The 23,308-nt window shown below is 44.9% G+C and overlaps 3 protein-coding genes across 11 annotated transcripts in view; 2 read left to right on the top strand and 1 right to left on the bottom strand.

Moving 5' to 3' along the window:
* GDE1 (glycerophosphodiester phosphodiesterase 1) overlaps positions 1 to 3,524 on the top strand; it is a 40,635-nt gene extending 37,111 nt beyond the window's left edge. Inside the window, exon 6 of the mRNA XM_027609895.1 lies at positions 2,863 to 3,524. Within this exon, the coding sequence (XP_027465696.1) occupies positions 2,863 to 2,956 (94 nt within the window). The 3' untranslated portion in view covers positions 2,957 to 3,524. The remainder of the gene's footprint in view (positions 1 to 2,862) is intronic.
* Positions 1 to 23,308, bottom strand: part of TMC5 (transmembrane channel like 5) — a 77,567-nt gene that overhangs the window by 3,556 nt on the left and 50,703 nt on the right. For all 9 annotated transcript variants that reach the window (XM_027609889.2, XM_027609883.2, XM_027609888.2 and 6 more), the window contains 12 exons: positions 22,863 to 23,014; positions 20,366 to 20,510; positions 19,138 to 19,293; positions 15,249 to 15,400; positions 13,016 to 13,094; positions 11,920 to 12,017; positions 9,768 to 9,863; positions 6,695 to 6,770; positions 6,373 to 6,506; positions 3,986 to 4,159; positions 2,732 to 2,810; positions 257 to 361 (listed from right to left, as the gene is read on the bottom strand). In XM_027609889.2, the coding sequence (XP_027465690.2) occupies positions 257 to 361; positions 2,732 to 2,810; positions 3,986 to 4,159; positions 6,373 to 6,506; positions 6,695 to 6,770; positions 9,768 to 9,863; positions 11,920 to 12,017; positions 13,016 to 13,094; positions 15,249 to 15,400; positions 19,138 to 19,293; positions 20,366 to 20,510; positions 22,863 to 23,014 (1,446 nt within the window). The remainder of the gene's footprint in view (positions 1 to 256; positions 362 to 2,731; positions 2,811 to 3,985; positions 4,160 to 6,372; positions 6,507 to 6,694; positions 6,771 to 9,767; positions 9,864 to 11,919; positions 12,018 to 13,015; positions 13,095 to 15,248; positions 15,401 to 19,137; positions 19,294 to 20,365; positions 20,511 to 22,862; positions 23,015 to 23,308) is intronic.
* LOC113931983 (ubiquitin-conjugating enzyme E2 variant 1-like) lies at positions 17,903 to 18,429 on the top strand (the record flags this gene model as incomplete). The annotated part of the gene is made up of 1 exon (XM_035721998.1): positions 17,903 to 18,429. A coding segment is annotated over one exon (393 nt), but the record flags the coding sequence as incomplete, so codon positions are not given.

Raw genomic sequence — 23,308 nt, 5'->3', positions numbered from 1 at the left:
TGTGGGATGTACTTCTGGATGATTGGATTATACAAAAGATGCATCCAAGCCCCATGAGGGCCTTCACCATAACCCCAGCACAGAGAACAAGGGTCAGCATGGAAAGGGTTGAAAATTTTATTCGTTAAATAAAAAAATACAGAAATGTTTAAACATAGAAAGTGAAGTGCCCTTATGTTATTCTAGTTTTCTGACATACATTTCATAAGGAGGCAAGTCTGTGTCACAAGGACCCCAAGGCGACCTCCTGTCTCACCTCTACATCTCTCCTTTCCATTGTGAATGAGCTGGTGTTTGCTCTCTTCTCCATATCCTGCAGCTTGGTCAACTTTTCTATCAGGAACATTTTATCTTTGCCCTCCTGCCAAGAAGGAAAACAAAAAGAACAAAAACATGGAAGATGGTGTGAGGTCAAGAAGCAAATGATGGAAAGAAGATTGATTTTTTTAGGCAGGTAGGGTCCCAGACACAGGATAGAGACTGCCACTGTGTTTTCTGGGGTTTCTTTATAAGATTTTTTTTATTTATTTGAGGGCAGTGGGGGAAGGGCAGAGGGAGAGAGAGTCTTAAGCAGACTCAGCACTGAGCACAGAGCTCGATGTAGGGCTCGATCTCATGACCCTGAGATCATGACCTGAGCTGAAACCAAAGTTGGAGGCATAACTGACTGAGCCACCCAGGTGCCCCTGCCATGTTTTCTCTTAATAAAAGAGAAGAAATGTTTCACAGCGAAGCCAAATTAGCCCCCATAACCTTCCTGAATTGTAACATTCTCCTCTAAAGAGCGTCTGACGGCCCAGGACAAATGGTGTGTAGTAGCCCCCTTTTTGGCATGCCCTCTGTCTCTCTGAGTGGGTGCTGGGCACCCAGCATTGCTGCTGTGTCCTCTCACTGAGCATGTCAAAGCTTATAGCTCTGCATCTAGGGACATCAAACATATTTCACTTGTCACCTTGCTAGGTATAGTGGGTTTAACAGTATCTCTCTTTTATTTATTTTTATTTTTTTCAATATCTCCCTTTTAAAAAGATATGTCCAAGTTATCCTAACCCCAGTACTTGTGAATATGGCCTTGTTTGGAAATGAGGTCTTTGCAGATGTAATTAAAGATTCTGGGATGAGATCCTTCTGGATGAGGATGAACCCTAAATTCAATGACAAGTCCTTAGAAGAGAAGGAGAAACAGGCACACAGGGAAGAAGAACTTGTGAAGATGGAGGCAGAAACAGCAGGTAGGAAGCCCTGAGCCGAGAAACAGTCAGGTGAGCCAGTGGTCCCCAAAAGAAGCTAGGGGAAGCATGGAGGAGATTCTCTCTCAGAGCTTCGGAAGGTACCAACCCTGCTGACACCTTCGATTTTGGACTTCTGGCATCCAGAACTGTGAGAGAATAAATTTCTGTTATTTTAAGCCACCAAGTTTGTGGTTATTTGCTATGGCAGGCCCTAGAAAACTAAGACACTAGGATACCAACCCATCATTTCAAAAACTGGTAAATGAGGAAAAATCATGCATCTATGTTGCCTTTCCTCTATAAATTGTATTACAAGGTAATCAAATAGTTGGTGAGCAAAAATTCCTTTTTTCATGGAAGAATTCTAGCCAATCAATGCAGAAGAATCTCTAGGAGTAGAGTACCACTATTTTGTCATCTCTAACGAAATCAGTAGGTCTTCTAGGCAATATTCATCAAAGATTACAAAATCCATCAGGTGAAAGGCGGATGGGGAGCCTTATGAAGGGTGGGTCAGGCCAACAAAGCATGGACCCACTGGTTACTTTTAACATCACACAAAAATAGACAACTGGACATTTTCTGTCTCAAGGTGATGCTATTAGAAGTGCATAGCACCATCTATGAAGTATTCTGGCTAAAACACTGAATCTGGATTTAATCAGGTTTTTAAATCTCACCACCAGGGTACAGGAAATAAAAAGAAAAAATAAACATAGTAAACACCACGGCAAGGCCACAAATCAGATATATCCAGTAAAAACTACAAGACAAATGACCTGGTTTCTTCAACAATAAATGGCAAGAGAAGAGAGGAGGGGTGAACGATTATAGATGAAAAGAAACAAGAAATGTATCAACCAAATGCAACCTGTGGCACTTTCTCAGACCCTGATTTGAACAACCCTACTATAAAAAGACACCTCATGGGACAATCGTGGAAATTTGACCATTGATTGCATATGAGCTAATAGTAAGGAATTATTTCTTTTAGGTGCAATGATGGTATTGTGGTTATGTTTTTTAAAAGTTTCTATCTCTTAGGTGCATAGAAGTTTCTACAGATAAAATGATATAAGTCTAGGATTTGCTTTAAAATAATCCAGAGATTTGCAGTGAATGGTTAGTGTAGATAAAATAAGAGGATACAGGCACGCCTGGGTGGCTCAGTCAGTTAAGCATCTGCCTTCAGTTCAGGTCATTATCTCAGGGTCCTGGGATCGAGCCCCAAGTTGCGCTCCCCGCTCCGTGGGGAGTCTGCTTCTTTCTCTCCCTCTGCCCCACCCCCACTCACGCTCACTCTGTCTCTCTCAAATAAATAAACAAATAATCTAAAAAAAAAAAAGAGTACACACATGTTGATGGTAGTTGGCACTGGGTGGTGGGCAGGTGTGGGTTCATCATACTATTCTATTTTGGAATATGTCTGGAAGTTCCCATTATAAAATGTTTCTAAAAAATGGTGAGAGGAGAAAAACAGAGGGACTAATGGAACTTACATTAATAATCTGTTCATGGAGCAGTCGGATCATAATCTTCCTTCCCTCTGTGATCTGCCAGTAAAGGTAGGTGATGATTCTAGAAGAGAAGAAAAGAAAGAATGACAGACACTTTTGCCAATGTTTTGCAGGCCCCAAATTCCAAAAGAGTGCAAAGAAACTGAGATATTTGCCTGCAAGTGGATTTTGGCCCCACAGTGTTCCCGAAAAGTTGTGTCTGGATGAGTTACAGGTTAAATACATCACAGCAGTGGTTCTAGGGGCGCCTGGGTGGCTCAGTCATTAAGCGTCTGCCTTCGGCTCAGATCATGATCTCAGGGTCCTGGGATCGAGTCCCACATTGGGCTCCCTGCTCAGTGGGGAGTCGGCTTTCCCTTCTCCCTCTGACCCCCCACCCCGCTTGGGCTCTTTCTCAAGTAAATAAAAATAATAATTAAAAAAAAAAAAAAAAGCAACGGTTCTCAACCTGGCTGCACGTGGAATCACGAGAGATGGAAAAAAGACTCATTCCTGTCTGTGCTTTTGAGTTGTGTCTCTCTCTCTGAGGAGTTGCAATTTCCAATGCTATCAGGGCTAGGCTTCTAAAGAGGGACATCTATTAGCCAACCAACTGTTCATGCAGGAAGATGAACCCGGTCTTGGCAGATCTGTTTTTTCACAAGAAGTCAGAAACTGGTTCAGTCATTAAGCGTCTGCCTTGGGCTCAGGTCATGATCCCTTCCTGCTCGGCAGGAAGCCTGCTTCTCTCTCTCCCACTTCCCCTGCTTGTGTTCCCTCTCTCGCTGTGTCTCTCTCTGTCAAATAAATAAATAAAATCTTTAAAAAAAAAAAGAAGTCAGATATTGATCGTTTTTATTTGGAAATGGAAGAACGCTATCCTATGTACCAACAATGCCCAACCCATTTGAACGTAATCACAATCTCAGAAAGAATCACACATAAAATTTTCCTAAGCAGTCTCAAATCAAAATTTTCATTTTGTTTTCATGTTATTTCTTAAGAGGGGGCACAGAAGATATTGCTTTCTTCATGAAACAGGCAAAAAAAAAAAAAACCACAGAAAACAAAAATAAAAAACCTAGGACAAGTTGATAGTAAGTAACTTTTTAAAAAATTCAAGGGCAAAATCAGGAGCATCCAGAACACTGAGCTAACACTGTAGCCCTTTGCCTTCCTGGCAAATCTCCCCAGACTATCCACCAGCAGAGTTAAGGGTATGTTTCCCCCTCCAGGTTCCCGAGGTGCTCCACTTACAACACAATGAGGGTGAGGATGAAAAAGAAATGCACACTTCCGATGAGGTTCTGGTAGATCCAAACAACCCACAGGTAGCTGGGCCTTTTACTCAAGGTGTCAATCCAGCCGTAGATGGAGTAAATGAAGAAGGGCAGACCTCGGAAGGGGCCACAGTCAGCTGAAGGTTTCAATCTGGTAAAACAAGGGACAGAGGGGCGCCTGGGTGGCTCAGTTGGTTAAGCAACTGCCTTCGGCTCAGGTCATGATCCTGGAGTCCCGGGATCAAGTCCCGCGTCGGGCTCCCTGCTCAGCAGGGAGTCTGATTCTCTCTCTGACCCTCCCCCCTCCCAGGTGCTCTCTGTCTTTCAAATAAATAAATAAATAAAAATCTTTAAAAAAAAAAAAAACAAGGGACAGAAAAACCTCTCTAGCACAGGACTCAGGTATAGCTTTTTCTAGAATCAAACTGTCCTTTCTGGGCTCTGGACCTGGAACCAGCAATTCTTGCCTGCTGTACATATACCCTCCTTCCGGAGGAAACCCTCTCCCCCTCACGGCCTCAGCTGGGATGTTTTATACTTGTGACCCACACTCTGAGGACCTGCTCCCACATGGCTTCTCACTGGATCTACTGGTCACCAATCCAAAGAGCAGACAGTGAACTCTGTGATATCCTGGCTTGAAGAAATGAACTGGGTAATCAGATTCTTTTTCTGGGGAACTTGAACTAAGAAATATGAAGAAGGGACCCTGTGATCTGTGGAAGCTGAAGTTGTGGCAATGGTGGGCACGTGTAGTCAGTTGTTATGAACTAGCAGAAACTAGAGGGAAACTAGGAACTGGTTAGGAAGAGAGAGAAAAGAGAGATACACAAAGACATCATAAAGCAGAGGAGCCTGCCCTGAAGCCACTTGAGTTCCTGATGGTTCCAGTTCTGCTTACATCCTAAAAGTCAACTCCTTCATTCGTTCGATCATTCATTCATTCATTCACTCACTCATTCATTCACTCACTCGTTCATTCATTCATTCATTCATTCACTTATTCATTCTATAAAAGTTAACTGCACCTGTACGAGGTGCTGTGCTACATACTAAGCCTTGGGGATTCCATAGCAAACAAAACAGACATGGACTCTGCCCTCTCGGGTTTTCATTTTAGTAAGAAAGATGGACAACTAGGGACACCTGGATGGCTCAGTCAGTTAAGTAGTCTGCCTTCAGCTCAGGTCATGAACCCAGGGTCCGAGGATTGAGCCCCGCATCAGCGGGGAGTCGGTTTTTCCTCTCCCTCTGCCCCTCCCCCTGCTCGTGTGCTCTCTCGCTCTCTCTCAAGTAAATAAATAAAATCTTTTAAAAAATAAAAAAATAAACTGAAAAAAAACAAAGATGAACAACTAATGAGTAATGATTAAACAAAGATTCAAATGAAGGCATTTCTGACCACGAGCGATGGAATGAAGAGACAAGAGGTGGAACTGACATAGCTAAGCAGGGTCACTTCTGAGCCAAGAACCAGAGGGTGGGCAGAAGGCCACCAAGCAAAGGGAGTCGGGAGAACACTTCAGAGGACTCCACCCCATGTCGGGAGGGGCTCTCAGGGTCCCAGGCATGAAGCAAGAGCCATGAGGATGAAGGAAGGTGGAGCCAAAGTGGGCTGAGGTTGGAGAACTAGGAGGGAACCAGCTCAAGCAGGGCATTTCTGTTCATTTCGCTCAAGTTCTGTCCCCATTCTGGGAAGTTGCAGTCCTTCCAGGAAGTGAGGAAGCCATGCCAAGTCGCCTGAGGGGTGGTGACCGATCCAAGAGCTACTCCCTCCCTTGGTTGTTGTGTCTGCTGATTTCCAAGGGAACCTGGGTTAAACAATGTACTAAGCATTGTCTTCTCACTCTGATGTTTTGACATCTGGGGTCTTATTGACCCTGGAGAGATAATCCTTGATCCAGAGCCCATATCCCACCTTCCACCTACTCTATGAGGCTCTCACACTCAGGGTCACTATCCCCCTGCCTTGATCACCCCAGAGCCAGGTCCCAGACAACTCCAGTCAGCCCCTATACCTCAAAATCCACTGAAATTGTTCCAATTAGCCAATCCTAAACCTGCCTACCCCACCTCGCCCTTTCCTTCCCACCGAAACCACAACAAAGGCTCTTGCTCACATTTTCTCCTCACTCCCTCTGCGTCCTGACCAACCCTGGGGCTTCCTCATGTGGCCCTCTGTGGCGCGGTTTTCCCACCTGCCACCACCACTTCTACTGGGGTCTGAGAATAACAAATCATCTTTCAACAGCATTCGCCTTCTGATCGCTAGCCTCACCATACCTTAATAATAATAAAGCCGACGTGTTAAAACACTCACCCACCCCATCTCTAGGACCTCACCACAAGGCCACTATTTCCTACCTCCAAATGGTGATGGCTAGGGTGCACAAGACCCCAGTAAAGGATGGGAAAAAGAGCAAGAAGATGAAGAATGTCATCATCTGTGAGGCTCGCCAGGCTTTGCTGGGAGGCTGGAAATTCATCATCAGGCTGATCTGAAGAGAGAGAAACGGCCACCTCCCATCTGTGGCCAGAGAAGCAGGCCAGAGGGACCCCAGCCAGGCACCGGCTTCCTGACCCCCTTCCCGGCACCACCCCCCGCCGCCCCCAATCCAATTGCAACCACCACGGGGTCACACGGGACTGAGAGAGGCTAATCAATTCCAACTTCAGACTGACTCACATTTTTGACGTAAAACATGATGAAAAGAGTAATCATTTGGATAAAGGGCAGCAGAGGGCAGAAGAAGGTTCCAATCCTGTAAGGGAGAAAGAGTGTCAGAGGTCAGGGGGAGACACGCAGAGTGGGGAGTGGGGGCAGATACAGGGTGTGCAGGGAAGGGAAAGAGGGTGTTATGGGGTGAATCGTGTTTCTCCAAAATGCATACGCTGGAGTCCTAACCCCTAATACCTTGGAATGTGATTATATTTGGAGATAGGGCCTTTAAAGAGGTACAGTGAGGTCACTAGGGTGGGCCCTAATGCAATCTGACTAGTGTCCTTCAAAGAAGAGATTAGGACAGATACACACAGAGGAACCATGTGAGGACACTGGGAGAAGGTACCATCTACAGGCCAAGCACAGAGGTCTCAGAAGAGACCAACCCTACGAACACCTTGATCTTGGACTTGTAGCCCCCAGAATCGTGAGGAAATGTTAAGCCACCCCCTCTGTGGTACTCTGTTATGGCAACCCTAACAAACAAATACAGAGGGAGAGTGCTCTGTCCCCCTGCAAACCAGGTAAGTCCCCACCGTACCCAGGATCCTCAGCTGCTCTCTTCCCAGCTTTAGAATAGAGATTTTGCAGAAAGCACCACCCACATACCACCAAATGGCCTTCAGCAAGCCCTAACCTAGGTGTCCCAAATGTGGGACATGTCCCTCTTCTCCCTCCATGGCAGTAAAGAAGGTCTGAGCTCCTGCAGGGACACTCATTAAACTGCACTGGGTTACGCATGAGAAGGACATTCCCCCTCAATTCTCCCTAATGCTCCTGAGTAGAGATTTCCAAGAGAAGAAAATCTCACTTTGGTGGGCGTAACACTTGCCAACCTCCCCTTTTTTCCTAAAAGAAAGGGTGAGGACAAGCTTTAAACTGAGAACCTTGGCAGACAGCAGCACCCAGCTAGAATCTGACTGTTTGTGATTGGCTTGGTTTTATTTTATTTTTTAAAGTGACTGACATTTTTCTTTAAGTGATCTCTATGCCAGAGATGGGGCTCGAACCCACGACACTGAGATCAAGAGTCAGATGCTCTACCGACTGAGCCAGACAGGTGCCCTGGTTTGATTTACTTTTCAAGTTACTTGAAGTTTCTCTCAAATGACACAGGTTTTCCATTTATGGTTGTAAAATAAAGACTCCTTTAGCAATGTATTTAGGGGCATCTGGGTGGCTCAGTCGGTTAAACATCTGCCTTTAGCTCAGGTCGTGGTCCCAGGGTCCTGGGATTGAGTCCCATGTCAGGCTCCCTGCTCCGCAGGAAGCCTGCTTCTCCCTCTCCCACTGCCCCCTGCTTGTGTTCCCTCTCTCGCTGTGCCTCTCTCTGTCAAATAAATAAATAAAATCTTTAAAAAATAAAATAAAATAAAACCAGTACAGGTGATATGTAGACATGCCAAAAAATAGACACGGTGGTGTGCAAAAAACACTTACCTCACCTCATCTCTACCATACCATTGTCCCTAACATACACTCCCTTTCTGTTGTCTTCTCTTTTGTTATAGAGAGAGAAAGAGTGAGCGAGCAAGGGAGGGGCAGAGAGAGAATGCCAAGCAGGCTCCACACCCAGCACGGAGCCGACAAGGGCTCGATCTCACGACCCCGAGATCATGACCTGGGTTGAAACCAAGAGCTAGATGCTCCACCGACTGAGAAACCCAGGTACCTTTCCCTTATCTTCTTTTAAAGCTCATCAGCAAAGGCAATATTCTCCTAAAAAGCACAGAGGTTAAATCTATAATTGCCATGGGGAAAGGAAAAGATACATGTGTTTTCAGTTGTGCTTATTTACAATTTATTAACACAAACCGTAAAGGCCCAGAAGTAGTAATGGCCACCTCTGATTGGAACTTTTTCCCCCCTCATGGCTAACATTTCCCTTTGGAACCTTCAGCAAGTGGTCAGTAGTATAAGCACTTGGTTTCTAGAGTTCAAAAACCCAGCCAAAGTAAGCACTCGATAAATGGAAATATATTGTTATTATCACATCAGCTGATTTATGAACATCATTTATTAAAAAATCTAAAAGGGTTGGGCGCCTGGGTGGCGCAGTTGGTTGAGCGACTGCCTTCGGCTCAGGTCATGATCCTGGAGTCCCAGGATCGAGTCCCGCATCAGGCTCCCTGCTTAGCAGGGAGTCTGCTTCTCCCTCTGACCCTCCCCCCTCTTGTGCTCTCTCTCTCTCTCATTCTCTTTCTCTCAAATAAATAAAATCTTAAAAAAAAAAATCTAAGAGGGTTCATATGTGCCATAAGATTGAATTGAAAGCAGGGTCTCAAAGAGACGTTTGCATACCCATAATCATAGCAGCATTATTCACAGTAACCAAGAGGTAGAAGCAACCCAAAGGTCCATCCACGGATGAATGGATAAACAAAATGTGGTATATCCATACAATGGGATATTATTCACTCTTACAAAGGAAGAAAGTACTGATGTATGCCACAATATGTAGAACCTGAAGAACATTATGCTAAGTGAAATAAGCCAGGCACAAAAAGATAAATTCTGGGGCACCCGGGTGGCTCAGATGGTTAAGCGTCTGCCTTCGGCTCAGGTCATGATCCCAGGGTCCTGGGATCGAGTCCCGCATCGAGCTCCCTGCTCCTTGGGAGCCTGCTTCTCCCTCTGCCTCTCTCTCTCTCTCTCATGAATAAATAAATAAAATCTTTAAAAAAAAAAAGATAAATTCTGTATGATTCCGCTGACATAATGTATCTAGAGTATTCAAACTCATAGAGACAGAAAATAGAGTGCTGGTTGCCAGGGGCTGGGGAAGGGGGAACTGGGGAGTTCTTGCTTAGTGGGTAGGGAGTTTCAGCTTTGCAAGATGAAAAGAGTTCTGGAGATCTCTGGCAGAGCTATGTGAATAGACACGACTCAACTGTACATTTAGAAAAGGTTCAGATGATATTATATGATGCATTTTCCTACCACAGTTTTTTAAAAAGTGCTCATAAAGGTAACAATAGCCACAATATCCCCACTTACAAAATATTTCTGAGTCAGTCTGAAGGTTTTCAAAACTTACCACACCAGAGTTTGTGCATAGATCAGTTCCAGGACGTTCCTGGCAATGTCAAACTCTTGTAAGCCAAGACTTGTGATAAACTGCATTCCAATGAGTCTGTGAAAACATCACTGAGTTTAGTACCCAAATCATCAACTCTCTCCTTCAAAAGATTCCCCACAATCGGGGCGCCTGGGTGGCTCAGTCTTTAAGCGTCTGCCTTCGGCTCAGGTCATGATCCCGGGGTCCTGGGATCGAGCCCCACCTTGGGCTCCCTGCTCAGCGGGAAACCTGCTTCTCCCTCTCCCACTCCCCCTGCTTGTGTTCCCTCTCTCTCCGTCTCTCTCTGTCAATTAAATAAATAAAATCTTAAAATAAAAAAAAAAAGCCAAAAGATTCCCCACAATCAACAAAGTAGAGCCTCACCAGTTTGGGATAAAGTCCTAAGTTCCCTTGCAAATGTTTGAAAGGTTCCAAGTACAAGCATATTTTCAAAGAAATAATTGAAGGAATTGAGGGAAAATGGAATTAATACAATGCATTTGAATAGAGGTACTGCTGAAGTGGTTTAAAAAAATTCTAGAGGGGTGCCTGGGTGGCTCAGGTTAAGCATCTGACTCTTGATTTCGGCTCAGGTAAAAATCTCAGGGTTGTGAGATTGAGCCCCGCATCAGGCTCCATGCTGGGCATGGATCCTACTTAAGATTCACTCTCTCCCTCTCCCTCTGCCCCTCTTTCTAAAAAAAAGAAAAATTCTAGAGAACATTATTTAAGTTATCCCTCCTTTTATTTAAATAGTTAATTATAAGCTAACAATAGGTATTAAATGAGATCATTATTAAAATTATCCTATTATCTCATTTATACCACTCTTTGCTAATTCAACCTTTTTCTCAGGGACCAGATAAATTCAGAACCTCCGAACCCAAATAAACTGAACATTTTTCCATTTCTGGTTACTGCTATTGGATTAATAGTGCTTGCCCTGTTTTCTAAATCCACAAGAAGAAGCCAAGGTCTCCATTTATTCGGAGGAAACTTGAGACCACTTTGAATTCTTCATACAGAGAGGATGCCAATTGAAAAAAAAAAATTGCATGAAAAAAACAAAAACAAAAAAACCTCCCCACCTTTACGTCCAGACCCTGGATAGAGGCTGTAAATGAAAGTGAGTTTGGGCAGACTGAGTGAGGAGATTGGTCATGCAACCTACCCACTGAGGAAAGAATCTTTATGTTATGCCATCTTATCATGGGGGCAGCTCAAAGAAACGTGTGTCTCTAAGGAATGAGATGCTTGGCATATTATTAACAAATAAATGAATAAATCAATAAAAGAGGACTACATATGGGCCAATGATTACACTGCCTCAATTCTGTATACCTGGCATCTAAAATAACAATCAGCATAATAATCAAATTCAATTAAATGAATCATGACATAAATCTAGATGTACTGTTAGGGAAAGATACCACAGCAGAGTTTTAAGATTAATAAGAGCAAACACCACAATGATTTTCATTGTGATCCCATTTTTGTCTTTGAAATTATATAATACACACACACATACACAAAGCAGTATGTGCACAGAAAAATCTGGAAGGATATACACTAGAATTAAAATTATCTACGGCGGAGGGGTGCCTGGGTGGCTCAGTTATCAAGCGTCTGCCTTCGGCTCAGGTCATGATCCCAGGGTCCTGGGATCGAGCCCTGCATCGGGCTCCCTGCTCCGCGGGAAGCCTGTGTCTCCCTCTCCCGCTCCCCCTGCTTGTGTTCCCTCTCTCGCTGTCTCTCTCTCTGCCAAATAAATAATAAATAATCTTTAAAAAAAGAATTATCTATGGTGGAAAGTTCTCAAATGACTTTCAGTTTCTATGTTTTATTTCTAGCCCTTTTTTTTTTTCCAAGAGAAGGTTGTAAAGGGCTAGCTGAACCAAATGAACTTGGACAACAGGACTGTCAGATAAAAGTGAAATATCGGTGAATTCAGAAAGAATCAGTATCCCAAAGAATGAAAGGCAGACTTCTAACAGTGCACACTACAGTATATAAGGGATACTTATGTACTAAGTATATAAGTATAAAGGATACCCATACTTCCTGCTCAGCCAAGCCTATGGCTCTAGTTCCAACATCAGGTGTTAATTACTCAAGGCTGACAAATATTTACCTCCTCAGGAACTCGCCCAGGAAGGAATCAGCTAAAGAGAACACAAAATCCATCAGGTGGAGTCGGTAGATTTCCTGGCCAATGAGGGTTTCCCAACACTGAAAGGCAAATAAGAGTCAGGAGATGCGAAGCGGCTTTGCTTCTTGCCCAATTTCCATCTGTTCCTGGCATCCTGCACTCATCAGGACATGGCTGGTGGATCGGTTTGACCGGGTCCTTGTGTGCCTAGAAAAGCAGACCTACTCTGGGCACCATTAACTTGTTGAGTTTGTTTTCAAGGGTGTTTATTCCCTTTCTGTGCCCCTTCTTTCCCCAGTAAGTCTTGCCCACCACATGTACCCCAAACTTTCCCTTCTCATTATCTCTCCTCTTAAAACTTTTCCTCCCTGTCCTCCGCCCTCTGGATCCCATCTCTCAGCCAGGGACAGCAGAAGGCATCGATGGTAATAATGCCTTCACTCTTTTTATTAACCTTATGAAAATTCATTAATATCTGCCTAAGAAAGTGCCCTGGGGGGGCACCTGGGTGGCTCAGTCGTTAAGCGTCTGCCTTCGGCTCAGGTCATGATCCCGGGGTCCTGGGATCGAGCCCCGCATCGGGCTCCCTGCTCCACGGGGAGTCTGCCTCTCCCTTTGCCTGCCGCTCCCCCTGCTTGTGTTTTCTCTCTCTCTCTCTGTCAAATAAATAAATAAAATATTTTTTAAAAAAAAAGAAAGAAAGAAAGTGGCCTAGGAGTTTAGCAGGCTAGCACAAACTGGAAGGCTGAATTAGTCAGTTCATGAAACTGATAGCCAATTAATTACCTGTGCAGGAAGTCAGTGCTATGAGCTGATGGACTGAGAGCTTTTAGATTTGGCTGAACAAGGAGAAGGAGGTTTTGAGTGCACAGCCCAAGGATGGATGGAGGGATGGATGGATGGAGGGATGGATGGATGGAGGGATGGATGGATGAATGGATAGATGAATGGAAGGATAATATGATATCTACTCTAAGATCATGAGTAGAAACTCTGAGAAACCAGAGAAACTCACTTCTTCCCTGGTGGTCAAAGGTTAAGAAACCAAACTCGAGGCAGAACAGCATAGGAATCTCACCTCTTCACCAGCCTGGGCCACAATGTTGAGCCAATAGTAACAAAGAATTCCAATGATTGATATTTTCAGAAAGATGTTTCTAGATAACAGAAAACAGCTATCATTACCTTCCATGACAATCATTAGTACTGTTTGCCAATATGTCCTTTTGGTCATGTGGTAGGACCGAAATTTCTGCTCCCCTCTGGTTTGAGTGGAGCCATAGGGCTAGTTCTGGCAAATGAGTCGTGAGCAGAAGTGATGTATGTCACTTTGTGTCACTTCTAGGCTGCAGCATTTAAATGCCAATGAGACTCTCTGGAACTCACTGTCTTCCCTCTGAAATGGCCATCAGCAACATTTGAGATGGTTGCTGCTCTCAGCCTGGATCCTGACATGACCAAAACCCCCTGCCATCCACAAGGGACATATAGTATGAGCAAGAAATAAATCTTTGTGTTCTAAGCCACTGAGACTGAGAAGAGAGGGGATGTGTGTTACTGCAGCATAACCTAATTTATATCAACTGATATACCCTCTTTCAGTGCCTCTCCAAACTATCTGATTTCACTTCTCATTGATTGTAATAACAGTAAACATACATACTATTCACTGGGTGCTGACCGTGGACAGTACACTGTGTTAAGAACTTTACTGAATCACCTTAGTCTTTACAACTTAATGTTTACAACTTTATAACTCTTAATACTTACAACTCTATCATCACGTAGATAGCATTTTATGTCTATCTTACTGATGAAGAAACTGAAGCTCAGAGGTGAAACAATTTGTCCAAGGTCACACAGCTTCCGAGGGGCATGACAAAGATTGAAACAGAGGACCATCTGCTCTAACCCCCTGAGCTCTTATACCCAGTCATTTTGCCTTAAATCAACATCTGCTGGTTTTAATAGGGCTTCAGCATTTGGTGTGCCAACAATTGTGTGCCACTAGACCAGTCGTTCTCAAAGTGTGTCCTCCAACCCAGTAGCATCGGCCTCATCTGTAAACTTGCTAGAAAGGCAAATTTTCAGGTCCCACCCCAGAGCTACTGAATCAGAAACTCTGGGGACAGGGCCACATAATCCCTTCAGGTAATTCTGGTGTATGCTGAAGGTTGAGAATCATTGTGTTAGACAGTAAGTTTCATAAAGGAAAGAAACTGGATCTTTTTCAATGCCAGATCCCTAATCTCTTGCTCATACCTAGCTCGCAGTAGACCTTCAATATCTCCTGGATTAATGAGTTAATGTACCTTTACTGCAGGGTAGCTCCACATTAAACTTGAGAAAACATACTCATCTAAGCTGAGAAAAGCTCATCTTATATCAAAAAGAATTGCCTATTTCGAACCTTTCCCATTTTCTCTTCATGCAGAGAAGATTTTGAACTATTGAGTATTTTGTGAAGCAGTACAAATGGCTGATGTCTACGAAAAGTCCATTAACCTCTTTATGTGATCAGGAAAAACAAATAGCAAAGTGATTGGTTCAAAATGGCCCACTAAGCAAACAGGTCTACCACCCCTCCATCCAAATTCTCCAAATGATGTTGGAGAGCTGGTCAGGACTCAGATCTCAGAGGCATGGAAGGCAAAGGCTCTTGAATTGATCAGTAAAGAATCTCAATTTGCATTGTACAGACCTATTATTATAAACACCACCATAACCAGGAACTGGTCAGGGAACTATCCAGAAGAAGGAATAAGGACAAAATTTGGGTAATTTTATGCTTTGTTTATCGAAACCCTGGGTTCACCTCTAGCGCAAAAGGCACACCCTCCCAGCCAATGAATTGCCAAAAGTACCCTCTCTACCTCCATATGGGTGTCTGAATTACAAAAATGCCGCTCTTCCTCCCAGCTGAGGCAGTGGCTATCCGGGCTCACAGCTTGACTAATGGGAACACTGGATAAATTTCAGTCCCCATGCAGCTCCTCAGCCAGGAGCCTTTCTGCAGTCCACAACATACACATCTGTACATCTCATAACTGAGACCTATGTTAAACCTCAGGCTGATCGCAATCAGGAAAGATAAGCCTTTGCTTTGAGCAAAAGGCAGTTGGACTTCTCTGTATTTTCTGAGCACCTTTTGGATTTTCTGGCAATGAACCCCCACCACACGAACACACTCTGTTCTTAGAACTTTTTCTGGAAAACAGCACTTTGGTACTTGAGCCTAACCCTTTCTAGCTCCCACCTCATTGCCCTCCATGGAAATAGAGGCTGGTGTTGGAGGTGGCGGACACACCTACCGGATCAGGAGGGTATAGACTTCGTGCCGTGGCATCTCGTACCACTCCACGAGCTTGAACAGGGAGTAGAGGCGTGGCACTGCCAGGTTGATGCAGGACACAATGAAAGGCAGTAACAGTACTGCCCCAGGGTCCTTGTGCTTCTTCAGGAACTGCAGGGGATGGAAGGAAACAACTGAGAGGCCGAGCGTGCACTGAACTCCTCTCGGCCTCCCACAGGAGACTGCCCACAACAGAGAAACCCCAGGAGTAGCTCCTCACGGGTTCTTGAGCACTCACCCTGAGCCAAGCATCACCCACGTGACTGCGTGTAATCCTCACGACAGCCCGGCAGGTAGATATGAATAGACTTACCTGATGGGCAAACGGAGGCCCAGAGAGGCAAAAATGCTTGCCCGGGGTCACCCACTAGGTGCTGGCAGATTTGAACCAGGTCGATGTGTCTTAGGGGCCTGAACGCAAACAGCCATCCTGTGAATTTACCATCCTCAGCAAGAGGTCTAGGGCCACAAGAAGGTGCTCCCTGGCTGTCAGAGCAAAACCTTAAATCTGCTGAAGCTACAGCACCTTGGTATCGATCACTGTAGCATGTTTCCTTCCCTATCCTGGGTGGCCCTGTTCATTTTCACTGGGCTTTGCTGTCCTTGGGTGCTGAATTAGGGGAAAGGAGGGCCTCTGCCAGCCCACACCGTACCTTTGTATGAGGTCCAGAGAGACACCCCTTCCTTCATATGGATGTGACACGCTGGCATTTGGTTCAGAGTGGGGGCTAGGGTGCCCCTCTGCCAGGCATCCTTGGAGTAAGGGCTTCCAGTGGATTTTTCTTCTGTCTCCCACTACCCCGTCCTCCACCCCAAGGCCTGACCCTGCCTCCCTTTACCTCTGGACGGTTTTGGAATGCCCCGCTTGCACTTTTGGCAGTATTTCTGTAGCCATGGATCCAAACGCTGCCCCTTCCCCATGCTTATAAGCCGCATGAGGAGCCAGATGCATAGCTTCTCTGAGCCTCTTTTCCCTGTCTGTATAATGAGGAGATTATCGTGTAACCCATAGAGTTATTTGAAGAATTAAATGAGAGCAGGGGCACCTGGGTGGCTCAGTCTGTTAAGCGTCTGACTCTCAATGTCGGCTCAGGTCATGATCTCAGGATCGTGGGATCGAGCCCTGCATCCGGCTCCATGCTCAGTGGGGAGTCTGCTTAAGATTCTCTCTCCCTCTGCCCTTCCCTCCACTCTCCCTCTCTCTCTCTCTCTCAAATAAATAAATCTTTAAAGAAAAAGAATAAAATGAGACCAAATAAAGCAAAGTCTGGCCCCTAAATAACACAGGTAGGACACCATTCACAGGAAATGATAGTTGCCAATGAGTATAACCCCTGGAGTGGTACAAAGTTGTTCCTGCCTGGCATACAGCAGACGTTCAAACAACAGGAATGACTCCACTCTGCCTCCTCACCTCCTTAGCTGCCCTCCTTCACTTCAGGTGGGTGTAGAGAAAAGCTTCCAGGTGAAGAAGAAACTCAGAAGTCTTCTTTATGCCTATAGCTGCCTGGTCACAGTTTGCATCCTAAGTAGACATTGCTAAGCCCTTAAGCCTTGAGACTTAATTTCCCCTCTTTCAGGGCACACCTTAATATGGTTAATGGCAAACCCTTAGATTTATATAATCCCACAACCATTTTCTTGCTGGCTTCTCCTTTACTTATTCAGCCATTTGGTTGAGCACCTATTATGTATGAGGTATTGAGTCTGGAGCCCAGCTACCAGACAGATGTATAAACAGGTACTTTCAATACCACACATGACAAGGGCACAGGGAAAGCCTGCAGAATCAGGAACACCCAACTCAGTCTAGTGAAGGTGATGGTGGTGAGGAAATGACCCTGTGCTGAGGTCTAGAGAAGGAGAAGTTTGCCGGATAACAGAATTAGGGGAGGCGGGGTGGAGAATGAACTGCATTTTCCCACCTAGAGATAAGGAAAGGCATGATATGTTCAGGGAACTGTGTTCAGTTCAGCATTTAGTGTTGCTGGTGTGTAGGATATGGGTAGTTGTGGGGTGTTGAGACTAGAGATGTGGGCAGGGTCAGATCATATAAGATCTGTCAAGCATGCCATGGAGGATAGATTTTATATTGAGGGTAACAAGAAGCCATTAAAGAAAGTGACATGGGGTGCCTGGGTGGCTCAGTCATTAAGCGTCTGCCTTCGCCTCAGGTCATGATCCCAGGGTCCTGGGATCGAGCCCCGCATCGGGCTCCCTGCTCAGCAGGAAGCCTGCTTCTCCCTCTCCCACTCTCCCTGCTTGTGTTCCCTCTCTCGCTGTGTCTGTCTCTGTCAAATAAATAAATAAAATCTTTAAAAAAAATTAAATTAAAATTAAAAAAATAAAGAAAGTGATGTAATCGGACCCACCTGTACCATAATTCAAGAGGTCAGCAAACTGGCTACAATTAGCCCCATTTTCCAAGGGATTTGAAAGCCAAAACCTACAGAAAAGCAGTACTTTGCCCAGATCACCCAGCTAATTAGTCTCCGAGTTCATGTTACTAGGAAAAAAAGGGAAAAAAAAAAAAAAGCTAACATTCCTTCATCACCCACAGTACTGGACACTGAGGAGATTCTTCACATAACTCTTCTCTGGTCCTGACCACACACCTACAAAGCCGGGTCCGATCATTCCTGTTTTGCAAGTGAGGAATACAGGGCTCAGAAAGGGAAGAAGGGGCCAGCCTTGAGTGACAGTGATGCAAGATGGCAGCCACCACGGGCTCGGACAATTTATGAAAACCGAATATGCAGCCATAAAATAGAATGTGGACCTAAATACCCAGAAGCACCCCCCTTTGTAAGATTTGTAACAAAAATTAATATGAATGGAGTTAATAGTTCTAATGGAGTGGTGGACCCAAGAGCCATATCAGTGCTAGCAAAATGGCAGAACTCATATAGCATCAAAGTTGTCCTGCAAGAGCTCCAGCGCCTAATGATGTCTAAAGAAAACATGAAACTCCCTCAGCTGCCCGAAGGACCGTGTTACAGCAATTAATCAAAAAGAGAAACCACAGGGGCGCCTGGGTGGCTCCGTGGTTAAGCGTCTGCCTTCGGCTCAGGTCATGATCCCGGGGTCCTGGGATCGAGCCCCGCATCAGGCTCCCTGCTCTGCGGGAAGCCTGCTTCTCCCTCTCCCACTCCCCCTGCTTGTGTCCCCTCTCTCGCTGTCTCTCTCTCTGTCAAAAACTAAATTAAAAAATTTTTAAAAATTTAAAAAAAAAGAGAAACCACAGGCCCTCCCCCCTCCCCCCCATTCGATTTAAGCAGTCATTTTCCACAGTAGTACATTTTCTAGATACTTCTTGTAGACCTCAAAGTACTGGAAAGGACGCTCCCATTCAAAGGCAATTTATCTTAAGATACTGTAAACAATACTAATTTTTTGTCCATTTGAAATATATGTTAGTTGTGCTATAACAACAACAACAAAAAAAGAAACAAAGGTTAAATCGTTCACAAAAGTCCATCAGATCACAATACTTCCTGAGTATCTACTTAGTGCCAGGGCAGTGGGAAGCATTAGGGATATAATAATGAAAGAAGAAACCCCAAATCCCAGGTCTGTGGTCCAAGTGTCCATCTCTCCACTGGCCCAGAGCTTCTCTCCTGAGGTGTGCACACACATCACCTGGGGACATGGTAAGGATGGATTCTGAGTCCATGGGCCAAGGGAGGGACCCAAGATTCTGCATTTTTTTTCACAAGGTTCCAGCTGATGTCAATGCTACTGGCCATGGAGTCTGTGAGTACCAGCTGTACACTGCTCTCCCCTCCAGCATCCCATCCCTTCACCTGGTTCTGTGCTCTGGACTCTGGGGCTCCCTCCCCTGTGGTTACCTCTGAGTTGTTCTCAGCCAGGTAATAAACAGCTACGCAGCAGGCAACCGCCACTCCAGTAGAGACAACCCAGGCCGCCAGGTGGGCAGAGAAGCGGATCAGCTGCTGATTGAGCGTTAACTTGACATTCTCCTGACGGATTTCTGACAGGTTTTCCTACAAACACAAGGAAGTCAAGCTGGTTCACAGGACCCTCTCCACTGTTAGCAAAGACTCTCCGGGTGAATCTTTGTCACTTCGAAACACAAACCCACAGAAGAAAGAAAAGGGAAAGTTCATGTCAGATGTGGGCGATGAGAGACCCATAATTTCCCAATAAAGATCGGGAAAATCTCAAATGGACCAAGAACCCCCATCACGGCGTCAAACACTTTTTCCATCTTAGAGGATTGGGACCATGCTCTTGAGGAAAGCGCTTTGAAGTCATGAAGTTCTCTTTTGAAGAACAGTCTGGGTATCTACACCAAGGAAGTTAGCATCTTCAAACCTCTTGTCAAAGCCCCTTTGCTAATAAATTCTGCTTGCTCTTTTTTTTTTTTTCTATTTCACCCAACCTCCCATCTGGCAACCACCAGTTTGTTCTCTGTATTTAAGAGTCTGGATTTGTTTTTTTTGGTTTGTTTATAGGGTTTTTTTCCTATTTCTTTTTAGTAAGTTTTTTTCTACAGACCAGGGTTTCTCAACATCGGCATTAGTAACATTTTCAGGCCTTTCTCTGTGTTGTGACAACTTTCCTGTGTATTGCAGGATGTTTAGCAACATCCTGGCCTCCACCCACTAGACACCAGTAGCCCCCTCACCCTCACTGTGACAATCAAAATAGTCTCCAGATATTGTCATATGTCCCCTGAGGGGCAAAACCGTCCTGAGTTGAAAACCACTGGAAAAAATAGTAAACTTGGAACTGTGAGGTCAAGAAGCATTTACACTTAACATTTTGATATAAATCCCTCAACTACCCTCCAGTAAGCTCGTACCAACTACAGAGCCAGCATAGCATGTGAAAAGGGTCATTCCCTAAACCATCACCAGCACTGGGCATTAGGAATATTTTTAGGTGTTTTTGGTTCAGTTTGTTTGTTTCTTTTCTTTCTTTCTTTTTTTTTTTTTTGCCAGACTCATGGACCACCAAAAAAAAAAAAAAAAAGTCATTATCACTTCAAGAAAAGTTATAGACATACTGAAGGAAGTTGGCTGTGGGAAGGTATGTACAGCAGGCTCGCCTTACCCTTATTTCAGTGCTAAGATTCTTCTGTTTCAGCTTCACAGCTTTTTCGTGAGTGACGGTGAAGTCCCAGCAGAAAATCAGTTTAGCAATTCCTCGGGAGTAAATGTGGGGGTTAATGAAGTTGTTCCGGAAGTACCTAGCCATGCTGGGGAAGGCAGAAACCAAAATACTCAAGAGTTATTGGAGCAGGCATTGGGGAGTGCAGGAATTAAACAAAGGAAAGTCTGATCATCAACAGCGAAAGGCAACATGGCAGAGCCAGCCCCAGGTTCTACTGAACAGTGCAAGTGCAGACATAATGGTTAAGAGCATTGGCTTCAAGATCCGACAGGCCTGGCTGACTATCCTGGATGGCCACCTGGGGGATCTTTGTTGTTTTCACTGCTTTGAGCCTCAGTTTCCAACTCTATATAATGGGGATAACCATAGGACCCACTCACAGAGCTTTATGAGAATTGTGTGAGTTTCTGTTAGCTGCAGTACCAAATTGCCCCACACTCAGTGGCTTAAAACAACACATGTATTCTCTTACTGGAAGTCAGAAGTCAGAAAATGGTTCTAAACCCAAGGTGTCGGCAGAGCTGTGTTCCTTCTGGATGCTATCGGGGAAAAGCTGTTCCCCTGCCTTTTCCAGCTTCTAGAGGCTGCCCATATTTCTTGGCTTATGGCCCCTCCCATCTCCAAAGCCAGGAGAGCAGCATCTCCCAACCTCTCTTTGACCCTCCTGCCTCCCACTTGTAAAGACCCTGATGATTAACTGGCCCATTTTAAGATCCTTAATTTAGTCACATCTGCAAAGTCCGCTTTGCCAGGTAAGGTAACATATTCACGGGTTCTGGGGATTAGGACCTGACATCTTTGGGAGGCAGGGGGCAGTGTTCAGCCCACCACGCGAGGCAATGTAGCAGTTAGAACAGTAAGCACTCTAGAAAGGCAGGTGCTAATATCACGGCGACGTCAGCAGGACTCAGTGACGTCAGCCCAGGAAGCATTTAGCACTGAGCCTGACATGTAAAAAATGCTGACTAAATTTCACTACCTCTCCAAAATTTGCCACCGCTGACTTAACAGCAGCTTAAGAAACGTTTTGTAGTTTCAATAAAATAGAACAAAACAAAATCTCATTTTAATTTTTGAGTTATAGTGCTGGAAGTGAGGTTGTTACGGGCTGAATTGTATACCCTAAGAGTTTGTATGTTGAAGTCCTAACCCCCACCATCTCAGAAAGCGACAGTATTTGGAAGTAGGGTCTTTACAGAGGTAATTTTGTTAAAATGAGGTCATCAAGGTGGGCCCTCATCCAATATGACTGATGTCCTTATAAGAAGAGGAGATGGGGGCGCCTGAGTGGCTCAGTCGTTAAGCATCTGCCTTCGGCTCGGGTCATGATCCTGGGGTCCTGGGATCAAGCCCCGCACTGGGCTCCCTGCTCGGTGGGGAGTCTGCTTCTCCCTCTCCCATTCCCCCTGCTTGTGTTCCCTCTCTCGCTGCCTCTCTTTCTGTCAAATAAATGAATAAAAATCTTAAAAAAAAAAAAAAAAAGAGGAGATTAAGACTCAGACATGCACTGGTGGGAAGACTATGTAAAGTCACAGTGGGAAGGTAGCCGTCTATATGCCAAGGACAGAGGCCTCGGAAGAAACCAACACACCAACACCTTGACCTTAGACTTCCAGCCTCCAGAACTTGAGAAAACACATTTCTGTGTTTAAGCCACCCAGCCTGTGGTACATGGTTATGGAAGACAAAGGTTGAACACCTGTACCTCCTCTTGGACAGTTGTCCCTTTGACAACTGTCCAGCCATGCCCTTCTTGTCATAGAAACAGTTGGGTCGGGGCACCTGGGTGGCTCAGATGGTTAAACGTCTGTCTTCGGCTCAGGTCATGATCCCAGGGTCCTGGGATTGAGCTCCACATCGGGCTCCTGACTCAGCGGGGAGCTTGCTTCTCCTTCTCCCTCTGCCTCTCCCCCTGCTCATGCTCTCTCTCTCTCTCTCTCTCTCTCTGTATCTCTGTGTCTCAAATGAATAAATAAAATCTTAAAAAAAAAAAAAGAAATAGTTGGGTCACTATAACCTTATTTTCAGACTGACCGATTTCTTTGAAAGCACACAAAAACCTCTCTTCTTATCCAAATTTATTTTTTTAATATATTTTTTTAATTTTTTTAAAGATTTTATTTATTTGAGAGAGAGAATGAGAGAGAGAGAGTATGTGAGAGGGGGGAGGGTCCGAGGGAGAAGCAGACTCCCTGCTCAGCAGGGAGCCCGATGCGGGACTTGATCCGGGGACTCCAGGATCATGACCTGAGCCAAAGGTAGTCGCTTAACCAACTGACACCCAGGTGCCCCAGTCTGTGTTTTAAAACAGGAATGATCAGACAGCAATAGGAAGTCAAAATTGTAGAGAAACTGTTTCCTGGGTCGCTTTTGAGTCTCTTGAATTTTACCTAAATCTAAACAGAGCTTAGAATCAAGAAATGCAGATGCTCCATACCTGAATAGCAAACTGAAAAAACAGATGACCAAACATGCTCCGATTGTGAAGAGGTAGGCCAGCTGCATGTTGTAGGATGCCCCACCGTTCCTGTGCCCAATCGTAGAATTGGTGTAAAAGCCATAGTACATCACTGTGTTTCTAAAATAACCCTGAAAGGGACAATAAACCCTAGGTCAGATGGATCTATCGAGAAAACGATGACTATGGTCAGTCAGCACAGTGCAACTCTCCTATCTGCAAGAAACTTGGATCAGTCAGTTGAGACATTTTATTTGCAGAGAAAGGGCACCCAAGGCCGTTGAGAATGTAGACATTTTATCACTAGGCTCTTCGAGTTGGAAAGGACTCTCAAACACTCCTTACAATGGAGGAACCCAGCTGTCACCACCTGAAACAGTGATCAAAGCATGACTAAAACCAGGAAAGCCAGCCATTATGGGCCT

Source organism: Zalophus californianus, chromosome 10 (genome assembly GCF_009762305.2).
Source record: "Zalophus californianus isolate mZalCal1 chromosome 10, mZalCal1.pri.v2, whole genome shotgun sequence".
NCBI lineage: Eukaryota > Metazoa > Chordata > Mammalia > Carnivora > Otariidae > Zalophus > Zalophus californianus.
Note: the sequence above shows the minus strand (reverse complement) of the source record. Positions and strands in the feature narration are given on the sequence as shown.